The sequence below is a fragment of the Sarcophilus harrisii genome, chromosome 1 (assembly GCF_902635505.1).
Source record: "Sarcophilus harrisii chromosome 1, mSarHar1.11, whole genome shotgun sequence".
NCBI lineage: Eukaryota > Metazoa > Chordata > Mammalia > Dasyuromorphia > Dasyuridae > Sarcophilus > Sarcophilus harrisii.
This window is the reverse complement of record NC_045426.1, coordinates 529,370,970-529,386,084: the sequence shown is the minus strand read 5'-3', so window position 1 is coordinate 529,386,084 and position 15,115 is coordinate 529,370,970. Positions and strand designations below refer to the sequence as shown.

At 33.9% G+C, this 15,115-nt stretch overlaps 1 protein-coding gene across 6 annotated transcripts in view; it reads left to right on the top strand.

Moving 5' to 3' along the window:
• The window catches only part of MBP (myelin basic protein), a 147,061-nt gene that overhangs the window by 50,959 nt on the left and 80,987 nt on the right, over positions 1 to 15,115 (top strand). For all 6 annotated transcript variants that reach the window (XR_004230998.1, XM_031946727.1, XM_031946724.1 and 3 more), the window contains exon 2: positions 771 to 864. Coding sequence is in view for 5 of the 6 variants with exons in the window: in XM_031946727.1 (XP_031802587.1) it covers positions 771 to 864 (94 nt within the window). In the remaining variant the exon portion in view is untranslated. The remainder of the gene's footprint in view (positions 1 to 770; positions 865 to 15,115) is intronic.

The following is a 15,115-nucleotide window of genomic DNA, read 5'->3' as shown; positions in this document are numbered from 1 at the left end:
CCATACATTTTGTACACATATAACATGATCCATATTAGTCTTTCTCCTTATTTCTTTTCTTTATTCCTTTTTTATTTTTTTTCCTTCTCTCTTATTTCCTCCTGCCTGTGAACTGAAATATCCACAACTCATCTACCTTTTTCTACCTTGCTAGTCATCACTTAGCTCAGTAGATAGAGTACTGGGCCTGGAGTCAGGAGGACCTCCAAATCTGGCCTTGGATGCTCATTAGCAGAATGACTAAGGGCAAGTATTTACCTTAATCCACAGGAGGAAGAACTGGTAAATCTTTCCAATATCTTTGCCAAGAAAATCTTGTATCTTTGGGGTATAATCAGACTGAACAATAAGAACAACAGAGATCACTCACAGGCTGGAAATCATAGAGGTCCTCAGGCATGTGTGCTTAATCACCAATTAATCCCTATGTATAAATGAGTATCAGTCTATAGAAGTATATCTAAATATCTGCTTTATGAACATTTTTAAAGTAGTATCTTTTGGAGAAGCTACTTTCATAGAAGAGTATTTCATTTGGCATTGCCGAACTTTTATCTGTGTGACTTTGAATGAATAATAACCTCTCTAACTTTCACCTTCTTCATTTTTAAATCAGGAGGTCAGACTAGATGTCCTCTATGATTTTGCAGAAGAAAGTATACTGGTTATCACACAAAATAAAGTGTAAATGAGTTTTGAGCTTCACTTCATGATGGTAAAAGATTACAGCCATTAAATCAAATATCTCAAGATATAATTTTCTATTACAGGATGCTGAAATGAATGTGGGGCAAACAGAAAATAAGAAAACCACTATAACTGAAGAACTTCCTCAGGAAACCCCCGAAGACAATGATGTGTTTGGTATGTACTCCAAGACATGAAAATGGAGGTTGCCTTTTGAATAAATTCATGTCATAAGTGCATATTTGCATATACTCTCATTTATTAAGCATTTAAAAATACCTGATAATATTATGTATAGAGTACTATGTATACCCAAAGAAAGGCAAAGCTATGGTAATCAAGATAGTTTAGTGAACTTGGAGGGATTTATTTGTTTTATTTTGATTTTTGTGGTAGTTGTAATTCTGTTTTTCTGAACATGATTGTGTATAGTATAGGGATTTGTTGGTTATTGAGAAAAAACTCAATAGTTCTCATAAAAATGAGGAAATGAAGAAATAAAAACACCAAAGAGTGTTTTGGTTCACTTTTGTTAACTTTAACTTTTCCTTATGGAAAAAAAAATCAGAAGCAATTTAACAGGTAAATTCTTTTCCCTCTATAGTAAAAAAGAATTTGTGCAGTTTTTAAAATTTAAGACATTTAGATGTTATCAGAATAATAAGTGAATGGAAATAGGTTACAGGCTAAAGTAACTAAAGTCTACTTTTCTTTAACCAAATTCAATCTAATTTTTTGAATATCTACATATTACCTTCCTGTTGGGCAAATACCCTATGAGTCCTTGTTCCCCTCCTCCTTTCTCATTATTTGTTTATTAAAATTTTTCTTTTGTACTAAATTTCTTACCAGTCCAGATTAAGATGGGAACCTCCTAGTATCCCTTCTTTCTCTATTTACTCTTTTATTTCCCTCCTCCCTGTCCATCTTTCCTTTCCTTGGAGAAGATTTTTGTTCAGTTTTTCATTATTTTAAGACCCCTGTGAAAATAAACACTAACCCAAAAACTCAAAACCAGATTGAAATGCAGATGACTAATAGAAATCAGATAGTAAGTATAAAACAAATACAGTATAAACATATATGATTTTTATTTACTCTTTATTGGTATCCATAGTAATAGTTCTGAAAACAATTTGCTGTGTATAGATTTATGTCCTTATACTCTAGAAGAAGTGAATTTAATGGAAAAAGAACTAGAGTTGAGGAGAGCTTTGGCTTCAGATCCCATATCCAAAATGTACTAGTTGTGATTAGGAAGGACCTTTTTGAGCTTAAGTTTTCTCAGCTGTAAAAATGGAATAATGATGTCTACTGTACCCACGTTACTTTGTTATAAAGATCAAATGAGATAATGGGAATAAAATATTCTGCAAGCCTTTAAGAGCTATAGAAATATCGACTATTATTAATGATATGAAGAAGGAGAGCCGAAGGAAGGAGAAAAGTCTGGAAGTTATTACAGTGTTTGGTAAGGAGCAATAGGTTCAGATCACATTTTGTGAACTGAATAGAATTTTTACAGACTTTGTGAACTTTAAAATCAGCTCTATTTATGATTTAAGTTCTCTAGGTTTTTTCCTCAACATTTATTTATGCCAACTGCTTAGAGATGAATTTTTATCATATTTCTGTAAGTTATAAATAAGAAGCAGCAAAGGGTAGATACAGCTCATTCAGTTTTATACATTATGAGCAAAAGTGATTTTATAACTTTAGCCAATCTCTCATCCTTCAAGGAAATTCATTCTTACTTTTGATTGAATATTGACTTTTGACAGTTAGAAGGTATGAGGATTGTTTCAGAACATATTGCCTGGAACATAGTAGGTGCTTAATGAATGTTTATTGACTATTGACTGTCTGAAAGAATTGAGAGGAAGCATAGATTCTGTTCTGATTGACTTTTCATTCATTTAGAAAAATGAAATAGTGCTTAATAAACTTCCAAACAATTGTTAACTTTTCTGGTATGAAAGTTCAAGACACAGGATCTCACAGAAGTAGATAGGTGATACAATGAATAGAATACTGAATTTGAAATCAGTAAGACATGACTTCAAGTCTTTGCTGAAACACTCACTAGTTGTGAGGCCTTAAGCTCCTCATCTCTAAAAAGGGGAAAAAGGAATAAAAATAAGCACCTGCTTTATAAGGTTGCTGTGAAAATCAAATGAGATGATAGCCACAGGGCGTGTTCTTTGCAAACTTTAAAGCACTATATAAATGCTTGAGATTGGCTATTATCATATTTATCAGAATATTTAAATGAACTTCAAAACTGGGGACCCAGTATATTTAAGACACATTGCTTCTTAGGGCAAACTATACCAGAAGCTTACTTCTACCATTTCTTTTACTATTGCAGATTTTTGGGAAGCATAGCCAATTGAAATGCTCTTTAAATTAGCCCCTTCTAAACAGCATTTTTCCCCTTCCCCAGTAACCCTTTGTAGATTACCTGATTTATACATAATTGAGTATGACTTAGAACGGAAGAAAACCTTGTGGGAGCTCTGCATTTCATGTGACATGATATAACCTCTCTATCATGGAATGGGTACCACATTCTTCCCAGATATTCAGTTTAATAACATTGGAGTCCTTTTTAAATCTACCCATTAGGGAAAAAGGAAATAAACTCATCTATCAAACTCATACTATACACTTGGCACAGTGCTGAGAACTTTACAGAATAGCTCAAGTAATTAATTTCATTATTTGTAGATAGATATAGATATTTATCAACATATTTATATCTATATCTCTGTATCTTTATTTAGAGATACAGATATGTATGTTTTATATATATGTATACACATACATATATATATATCTGACTTAGTCCTCACAAGAACCTTGGAATAGAGATGTCATTATTATTCCCATCTTTCAATTGAGAATAATGAGACAGGCAGCAGTTCAAGTGAACACTTAACCAGGATTTCACTGTTTGTGGGAAACCTTAGTTCAACTGTCTCATTTTGAGATGATGAAACTCAAATTTGAGATGAATACCCATGTAGCAAGTAACAGAGTTAGCCTGGGATTCAGGGCAAGAACTTCTGATTCCAAATTCAGTTTTTTTTTTTTTTTTTTCCCATTATACTGTACATCTCTGGGCAGCTAGGTGGTACAGTGGATGGAGTACTAGACTTGCAGTCAGGATTAAGTTCAAATTCAACCTCCGACACTTATTAGCTGTGTGACTCTGTTGCCCTGTGACCCTATTCTCACTTAACTTCTGTTTCCTTTAATCTACTAGAGAGAGAAATGTATCTTTGATAAGAAAATCCCATGAACAGTACAATCTAGGGGGTTACAAAGAATCAGACAAGACTGAACAAGAAACAGTTCCACTTTCAAAAGGAAAAATATACATACCCTTAGAATGAAATAGTAATAATTATTCTTATATATTTGTCACGGATCTATAAATATCAAAACCAGAAAATACTCTACTGTATAAGTGAAAGGTTAGAGAAAAGTTGGCAGTCAGGTCAAATATATAAATGTTAACCAAAGAAATTAGTGAAAATTAGCTTCATAGGATGCTGAAATACATAAGGAATATCTGAATTCAAACTGTGCAGCCAAACCAAGAAGCTTTCCTATGTGACTTTCTGATAGCCAACACAATTCAGTTGATGATAATTTATTTTTAAATCTCTTTTACATTTTTTGTATTTCTACCATTTTAAAACTACTTATATCTCTTTAAATATGGTCTTTCTGACATATAACCCCCCCCCAAAAAAAAAATTACTGCATTTACACCATGATATTGTTTTAAACTATTGGAACAAGAGAAAGAAAACTGACTACTCCAAGGAGCCTTGGGTAACATTGTTTTTTTTTTGCCAAACTTTGTAGAGCTGTATTGTTTTACTTTAACTGGTTACATTGTTTAACAAACCTAAATCCTTGCAACTTGGAAAGCAGTTTATAATATAAGACTCTGATTCTAAAGGGGGGAAAGTGTCACCATACTTTCAGACTTGATTCATATAAATGCAAGATTTTTAATATTTTGTGTTTTTTTCAACTCTTTTATTTCCTCAGTGTTCTATAGTCATTTTAATTACCTAAAGAAAAGCTAGGAGGTGAATAGATGAGCTCTATTTGGTGACCCTCACCATCTCTAACTTGCCTAATCTTTCATTCCCCATCTCTAAAATGAAAGGAGTGAAGATGCTCTCAAAAGCTCTTTTCAGAACTATCATTCTAAAATTCTATGATTCTAAGAAATGCTAACGTACGATACTATCTGATCACTCTTGAAATCACATTTCTAGGAATGTCAGAGTATCCAACAGGGGGCATCACTAGTCTCTTCAATACATCAAGAAAACTTGCTCAAAGTAGTTAGCAACTTTTCTTTCAAAGCTGAGAACTCAAAGAATGTATTGTTCTGTGTCTCACATACTAATTACCAGTGTTCCCATTTAGATTCATAGAAGAAGCATCTTTGTAATTCTGGTATAATGGTAAGACACATAAGAATTAGGGAATCTAGGTTTAAATTTTGCTCCTCATGTTTTCTACCTGTGTGACTTAAGGCAGTTTCTTCATCTAAAAATATGGAATTTACATTAGATATCTTCTGAGGTCTCTTCCAGTTCTCTCTAAACCAATATACCAGTGCTCACGTGTTCTTCAAGGGCAAAAGTACAATTACAGCAATTTTAGAATGTTTTATCATTGCATTATTCTGGAACAATGGGAATGCAATTATTTATCTTCCTTTAGTGTAAGTTTTTGTATTTTAAGGCAATTTTGGTTGAAACTGATTGGGGACAAATTTATCGTGTGCATGATAAGCTCCGTTCTCCTATTACACAACAATTCTGGTTTATTGGATTGCTCACACACTGAGCTGGAAGAAAGAGAGAAGATATAAACTTTCACAACGAACAATAATACCTTTCTGTACAATAGAAGAAACATACAAAAATATTTTTATTATTTATCATTTAATTAGTGCTTTAAAGAATCTCTATGAAACAGATAAGAATAACTTTGTCGTTTTTTTTAGTACAGCTTTCCTTTTAAAAAAATAATATATATGTGCCTAGTCACTGTAAGGGATGGTAATTCTGAATCTGTCAAGATGGTGCTTTTCATTAGACAAGACATGACATCCTTGTCTACTCCCTAAATCCTAATGCACACTGTATATGGAATGCAGGATTAATAGAGACACTCAGAAATTTCTACCATACACATACATTTGTACACCCCATGCACCATGATGATGATCAAAGATGTGGAGACAAATGCAGAAACACAATCATTAAGTACCCTTCTAACTTCAGTTGGTCCATTACCAGAAATCAAATCCCTACCTTTCTGCCTTAAAGCTCTTTCTCACTGCAACATCCATTGAAACTTAACAGATGCTGTTTTCACCACTAAGTAGAGACTGGTTCGATCCAAAAGATAACCTAGCAGTTCTTTGCTTTATCTGGTTCCTTTAAATGCCCTCTTGGACATGCCATTGCTATCTTGTTTCCACTTGTTTCAGCTATTTCCCATGGCACTCATTCTTTTGACTAGCCTCCCACACAAAGCATGAAATGTTACCTGTACTCTCCTTCACCTTCATTCTTGCTACTTTTCTGTCCTCCCCCTGCACTAACTAAAAAGTAAATTTGGAATGATATTAATGTTTCTTTTATAGTATATTCTAAAATATCTAAACATTGTGGCATTTTAGATTCAACTTTCTGAAAAGGCAGGGACTGATTCCTTCATAACCAAGCTTCAGGTGTTTAGCACATCATTTTCAGAAGTTACAAATATTTCACTCAGATATAAATTGAGGACAAATTAAAGGGCACTGAGTTATGGAATATGTGTACTAATGGACTTTGCCATTTCTCCATAACTAAAACTTGAAAGTTAAATATAGTCAATAGCCCTATCACTATAACAGCAAACAGGACAATGAAATGTCTAGATATAATTCTCTAATGATCATATAATCATGTCTTTCTAAAAAATTATGCTTTGATGATCAGTTTCCCTCAGAACAGATGATGAAAGATATTCCCCTATGTTGGAGAAAAGTCTGGGGACTACAGAAGCAAAATGTCAGACATGGACACTTTGCCTATTGATTTTATGAAGTTATTTGTTTTTGTTTTTGACTGTTCAATGAGGGTACACACAAAATTTTTTTCAAAAAGTTTTATGCCCGATTTGGATCTGAAATAGGGGAGGAGGAAGAGGATGATAGTGTATAGAGAACAGCATAGAAGTTTTTTAGAAATAAAAGCAAATGATCTAACTTGAAGTCTGAGAATCTAGGTTAAAAGTCCAATTGTTACTGATTCCAAAGTAAGATTTAATAATATCAGCTTCACAAGATATATACATATAAATATACATAGAAAAATGCATGTGATCTTTTTTATAAAGAACTTACACAAAAGCAAACTTGAGCCATCTTATACATTTGTTTTCTTGTGGAATCATTCCCAAAATTATAGTGGGAATTGATAGGTTAATATAGATAGATACTCATAACAAAGCCAAATCTAATGCATAAAATAAGTTAAACTTATGTCTGGAATAAAACTCTAAGGTTAATTTAATGAAAACAGTTAACTGCCCATGTTCTCTAGATCATCAAAAAAAATCAGATTTTTTTTTTACTAGGAATTACATTTCATATAAATACTGTCAAGACATTATAATATCAGAAACTGAGAGGAAAACAAAACTGTCAATGTCTTAGATTATAAAATGCAGTATATTCAATTTAATTTGTATCTAAAATCTGAATAGTTGATGTCTGAGAATCATAAAATCCCTTTTCCTTTTATCATTAATTTGAGTATTAAGGAGATATATTTAAATTCATCACTGAAAGGATTAACTAGCCATACTGTGTTATGAAGAGGGGTTCAGAGTTGGCAGTTCTCTAAGTGGTCAGACAACAGTGTTACCTCTGGACTCCCAGCAACTATGGCACTCTTGATGCCAGGATTTCACCAAGTAGAATCTCTCTGAACTACGTGTTTTTTCCCCATTCCCCTGTGAAATAACTAGCAGAGTAGTCAGAGTGACTACTAGATAAACATTCTTTCTTCCACTTCTATGCCCCTTTGATTTTTATGGATTCTATGCTTATCTCAGTCTCTCTTTGTTCATCATAATATAATGTGCTTTCTTATTTCCCTGACACGTACTCTTTGATCTAGTGACATTGGCTTCCTTGCTGTTCCACAAATAAGACTCCATTTCCTGACTCCAAGTATTTTCTCTGACTATACCCCCTTTCTGAAATGTTCTCCCTCCTCCATTCTGCCAAGTGACTCTATAGTTTCTTTTAAATCCCAAATAAAATTCCATCTTTTACAGGAAGTCTTCCCCAACTCCTCTTAATTGCAGTGCCTTCTCTTCTTTGCTATTTATTCTGTAATATAGCCTGCTTTCTATATTTCCATGTTTCTATTAGATTGAAACTCCTTGAGTGCAATAGCTGTTTTTTATCTCTTTTTTGTAACATCAGTACTTAGCATAGTATCTGATCCTTAATAAATGTTTATTGATGGATTCATTATTCAACAGTAGTTAACCCTGGATAAGACCATGTTGTGCCATCGATTTAGGACTTGAATTTAGCCTCAATCTTGTGTCCTACCTCCATTATCTATCCTTCATGACTAAGGAAGAGAAGTTAATTTCAGTAAGATTTTTCTCTCTTGAGGGAAGCCACAAGAAAAGGAATTTACTTACCTTACTTTGTTCTCACCTAAATTATCTAATATACATGGAAATGTTTAGGGAATTTTAAAATATGGTACAAATTGTACTATATCTATTTCTTATTTGAAGACATCAAGAATATATTATCTCATTGGTGCGAATGCTCCCTTAATGGATGCATACTGTAACCCCTTTTGTCTGTTCGCTTTCTTCCTTCTTATCATCAATACTAATAGAAATAATAATAGATTACATACATACATAGATTATATACATACAATTGTATATACATACAATTTAAAATTTGTAAAATATATCTATGTCATCTCACTTGATCTTTGAAAGAATCCTTTGAGATAAGTTTTATAGTATAGATAGTACTCGTTATCCCTACTTTATATATTAGAAGACTAAAGCTCACAAAGGGAAAGTATCTTGTTCATGTATTATGAATCAAGGCTGACCAAGCCAGTCTTCTAGTACAGATCTGAAATTGGGCCAAAATGAGACACTTATAGTCCATCTGATGGTTAACAAAACAATGCTTACATAGTACAGCAAAGGAAAGATATTTAGTAAAGATTTTCAGGCAAAATACCATATTAATTCAATATGCAGCTTCCTGATTTTTCCATTGCCCATTAGGTCTCATCAGTCAAACACCGTGAATAGCTAGGGCTTCTCTTGACCTTTTTTGTACTTAGGTGGCCAGAAGACCCTAGTCCCAAAGCAATTAGGTCCAAAGGATGGTTTCAATACATTTTAAGTAAATGAACTCAGCCCACATATTAGAAACTCCTTAAGACATTATGCCTTGTATACTTATTGTGTATCTAATTTATATTTTAATGTACTTAACATCTACTGATCATCCTGCCATCTGGGGGAGGGGGTGGGGGGTAAGAGGTGAAAAATTGGAACAAGAGGTTTGACAATTGTTAATGATGTAAAGTTACCCATGCATATATCCTGTAAATAAAAGGCTATTAAATTAAAAAAAAAAAAAGACATTATGCCTATCAGAACATGGTAGATATTTTAATAAGTTACTTAGGAGGGACAAAGTCGTCCTTTGGAATTTAGCTTTTTAAGAAAAAGCTTCTACAATTTTGGTTCCAGGATTAATAGTTATAGAATGCATCAAAAATTATATACCCAAATCTCTCCAGTATTACCTACCAAAATGTGTGTACTATTGTCATAGTATTCAAGAATCTAGGATCACCTGCTTTTATTCATAACATGTTTTCTATTGAAAAGTGTATTCTGGGTTCCGATTGACTGACAGCCCAGATCCTAACACAGAGAAGGTGCTTAATAAATGTTTATTGATTGACAAAAATTAAGTTTTTAATATAGCTCATTCATAAATTGAGAGTTAAATGTATTCAAATAATTAATTTTAATAATACAATCAAAATTGCTTGATTTTTGTCTCAAACAAAAACATATGCTGAAAGTTGAACATTTATTCTTTGAAAGCTTTCATACTAAATTAAATTTGATTTTTCAAGTGTATATCTTGTAAATCTCAAAAATAAGAACTATTTCTAGAAAGTCATTATTTTCTTAGTGATATTTTAATATTAAAATGGACAGTTTTTCCAGGCTCATGGTTTCATTAGTGTAGAAAATTTCTACTGAAGAATTTCTTCTTTCTATATAGATCAATACCTTATCTGAAACTTATAGTCTTAGGAGGTTGACCTCAGGAACTAAAAGGTTAATTATTGCCCAGAATCATTAAGATAGAAGGTATCCAAGGATGGACTCGAATCCAGGGCTTTCTAACTCTGAGGCCAGCCCTCTATCCACTACATCAAAGTTTCATTCAAATGAGGATATATGGAACTTAGAATAAAATGTGATGTTTCTTCCCTGTCCCCCTTTTTTTAGAATGAGGAAAAAAGAAGTGAAAAGGACTATTTTTGACTCCATATATTGGTGCTTATGTAGAAATATCCTGGTAGTGACAAGCATACAGTTCCTTAGAGCTTTGTCCTTATCCCAGCAGAGCACTCTAAGAATGCTGTCTTTTATATTGTTAGCATACTGAGCTCCACCACCACTCACATCTCCCTTCTTGTGCTCTTGTCCTTTTTCACGGACATTTTCTGTGTCATTCTCCTGTATTAGTAATTGAGTTTACTTATTTCTTTTATATCATGAGTTGCAATGAAATTTTCCTATCTAGTGACTAACTTTCCAGAATCCTCAGGCTTTTGGAACAAGTCTTGGACATTATATTCTTTAATGGTAGATTTTCTCACTCTCTACTTTGCTGTATGACAACCCCCCAAAAAATCCACTTCTTTGCGAGAAGCAGCAACCTCTGAACACGTAATAAGGGAACACAGCTAAGAACTGCTAAAGACCTGGAGATAACAACCAATGAGCTCATATCCATCAGTTACACTATATGGAAACACCCTAGAGAGTTGTCAACAGTTATAAATGATGAACCTTTTCATGAGAAAAACCTTCCCCCACTTTGAAGTGGAGACTTGGGCCTCTTCATTCTGAATTAACCCATTCTTACAGAAGCTGGCTCACCAAAACTTCCCCATAGTTTTAGCAAGCAGACGGACCGGTCTAAGAATCAGACCTTCACTGGCCAGGCCCTTATGACACCTGATTTTATGCAAAGTGATTGTGGCTCTCTGGCAGCATGGGAGATGTAGCTGGAGACAAGAAAAGAAGTTTTGAGAATGGGGAAAAGAATCCAAGATTATCTAGCTCAAATCATAATTGATCAGGAGCCCCCTTAATATCTCCCATAAGTGCTCATTCATTTTCTGTCTAAAAACCTCCAAAGATGGGCCATTTACTACTTCCTGAAACAGCATTCTGCCTTTTTTTAAGGCAGCAATATGCTTTTTCATAGAAGATGAGGGTGGAGAAAGCAAAAGCTGAAAAAGAAGGGAAGAGGGGACTAGTTGATACTGGTGCTGCCAGTTACAAATGGTTAACAGGGTAAAGAATAAAAGAAGTAGAAGAGAATTGGTAATGAAGTTAGACTATGTAAACAAGCAATATAAAAGAAGCAGGAATATTCCAGAAGCCATTCAATGGTGTAAATGATGTATAGGTAAATATTCCTGCAAAGTGAAAAGGGAAGAAACTAAAGGATTGTGAATGCTTAAAAGAGAAAGCAACCTCTTCAAGATTTGAAATATATATGCAGAGGAAAACATTGGAGGATTAACATAATAATGGTTTACTTATTTGGAATGTATGATACAAGGTTTAGAAAAAATTATTGAAATTATTTACAGATCCTGAGTCACCCAAAGTTTGTGGAGGAATATCATAAAATATGCCAGTCTAAATTAAATCATGTATGATTTAAATGGGAACAGGTGGAGTATCTGAAACTATCCAAGAATGATCTTAGTGTTTTTCAAAAAGACAAACGAAATTTTTATGGGCAACATGCAATGGGCTCAGACTTAGTTTTGAAATGGTAGCTTTGGTTCTTCACCAACCTTTTTAGAGCATTGAGTAATTGATTTCACTTCCATCTTTAAACTTCTCCTTAGTCTGGGAGAGTTTCCTGCACACTTCTGCGTTCTAAAGATAATTATTTTTCTCCAGCTCCTGTCAGAACCAAACCAAAAGCCTTGAGCTTTAACTTTGCAGTTAGCTTAGTAGTAGTGGTTTGCACTTCTGAGCTTTAAAAGCCTTCTCTGCTCTTCATGTGGGATCTCTGTGGTTAAGAGTCCTGGGGTTTTTGTTCAGCTGATCTTTTAACCTACTGCTTCTAACTTTCTCTTAGGGTACTCTCTCTTTCCCCAGGCTTCTCTGGAGGAAGTCTAGTGAATTAAGAAAAACTGATGGGAAAGAAAAATATCTAGACACATTCTTTCATTATCAAATAAAAGATCTGAGCTATAAAGGACTCTAGGTCCTCTGGCTCATATACCTCATATTGCAGATGAAGAAGTAAAGCACGCAGAGATGAGGGGATTCTTCAGAAACCCAGAAATAGAAGTGAGTAGCAGAGCTGAGATATAAAACCAGTTCTTTTTACTCCAAACTATTTCATAAAAAAATCTATAGAGGCATTTTGGCTGCATGCCATGAATAGGGAGACTGGTAAGACTGGCTTCAGTATGTAAAATGAGTCTATAACAGAATTTTATATGTTTGTCGAATATTTTGATTAGTGCTGTCACTGAGGCAGAGAATTGCTTTCTCTATCCCTTATTAATTTCCATAAAAACAATTGTAATGAGGGCCTGGCCACTAAAGGTCTGGTCTTTGGAGCATCAATGATAGGCTCTCTCTGCTGCTAAACTATGTAGAAGCTTTAGTGAACCTGCTTCTGGAAGCATATGTTAACTCAGAATACAGGAGTCCAACTCTCCACTAAAAAGCAAATGAAAGTTTTCTGTGACTATTTGGTAGCCTCTTAGTGAGTGGTCAAGAAAAGTCTTTTGGCTGAAATATCAGCCAGAACTGAATGTGTATTCTCCCAATACTGGGCTTCTACTGACCAGGCCCTAGGTTTTAATCTAGCTAATAGGTTAAATCTGTTGTGTTCAGATTCAGTATTTTCTACTCAATAGTCTGGATAAATACTGAAATTACTTATCTAAAATGCTTTCCTTCAAATGAAATAAGTGAATTCTCCAAGAACATTACATCCAAGTTCAAATTATCTTGAAGATTTCTTCAAGAAAGAAGTCCATGAGTATAATTAAACATGGCATTTAGTTTCTACAGTATATGAATATTGCTGGAACCCTAATAGACTGACATCTGGTTAAAAACAAAATAAATTTAAATGTGGTAGGAAAGTAGGAAACAGTAATTTACCCATATTTTTTTTCTTTTGTCAATGTTGATATTTATATTACCTGATACCAGTGGTTTGGGTTTTTGGTCCAACTTGGAAAGAATTTATGAGGCAGTAGTATATTCTATGGTACCTGGGTTCTAGGACTGAGTTCTTCACCAGGCTAAGAAATAAATGGACCTACTTTAGGTATTCACCTTATCAAAAATTGCCAATATCATTTATAAGAGGTGGGCATCTTGAGTAAGCTATACTGCATGCTCATTACTCCCACTGCTATTTTCCCCCAGAAGATAATATGCACAGCAAAAACAAAACATTCTTATCCAAGTGAAATCATGTGAAAATAAAGAACAAGAGCAGTAGCCATGAAGTCACAAAAAGAGCAAACTATTGAGTACGTATATAAAGGAGAACAATTATCAAGGCAGCAAGGAGATAAGATGTTATGGTTTGGTTTTATGGTTAAATCTCATGTCTCTATCATCTGATTCTCCAAATCATATGTATATATGTAAGACAATATCCTGGAAGCTACAAATCCCACAAATCAAAAGGCCCTAAATATATCCTATTTGTCTACAGTTTTTTAAGAGCAAAATTTCTCACGTCTATCTTTGAAGTCTTAACATTTAGCACACAATTTTGCCCTTAGTAAGCATTTTAAAATGTTGAATTAAATTGAATTCATCATGGTACCAAGCATTTATTAAGCACTTATTAAATATCAGGCCCATACTAATCAAGAAAAAAAAAAAAAGGCAGCTAGATCTCAAGGAGATTACATTCAAATGGAAGAAGACAACATCTAAAAGAGATTTAGAAACACAATGAAGAGTGAAAAGGAATCATTAAAGAGAAAAAGAAACACAGCAAGAGGGAAATAAAGCATGGTTGTCCTGAGCCTGTCCCCAAAATGGAGGTTCTGGATGGAATTCACCAAAAAGGGATGGGCACTGACAGCATATCAGAGTGCTTGTCACATGGTAAGCCTTTAATAAATATGTTTTGATTGATTGATTGATTAGCATGGCATTTTGGAGAGGTATTCCCAGGGAAGGGTTCAACCAAGTCATGGTGACAAAGTATATAGAATCAGAAGACAGCTGCAAGAGGACTGAAGCAGGAACTACTATAAGTAATGGAAGATGCTAAAGATGGAGAGAAGAAAAGGAATATTACTATCTAGTTCACTGTGAATAATAACATCATTTATTATGATTAATAAAAGTTTCATGAACTTGAAACTTATTTCTCTCTGCACCCCATTATTGGTCCTGACCTTTCAAAGTGAAAATGTATTACTTAAGAGTTATTTCAGGTCATTAGGTCCACAGAAGGACAAGTGAATAGTTTAAAAAAAATAAAACAAAGAGAATACACAATCTTAGAATAGTACAAATAACAGATGTGATGGGTTTTGGCCAGTGGTTAGTAACAAGTACTAGCATTCAATCCCAGTGTTAGTGAGAATACTCCTTACAAACTAAAGTCTATCTCTGTTTTACCCCTTTGTCTTGCTCATTATGGCGCTAATCCTATTGATATCTAGATCCACTTTATCTTGGACACATTATTTCAAATAGCAAGCTAGTTCATATTGTAGCTTTCTGCCCAGTCCCAACCCCCAAAACTTGCTCATTTGTGTTTTCTGACTCATACATGACGGAGAACTGTGGGATGTCAGGAGAGACCAGAAGAATCTTGAAAGCAGCTAAACTACTTCCTTATTAGATTTCATCCTATGATTAATAGCAAAAATCAGTCCTTTTGCATCTTTCTACCTAACTAATGGAGCATCTTTTTCTTTCTCTTCTTCAGATTTCTTCCTTTATTTAAAGGATAGTCATCAATATTCTCCCTATAGTTTTCTTCCTCCTCCCTGTCTCCCCAATTTTTTAATAGAGGAAAATGAGA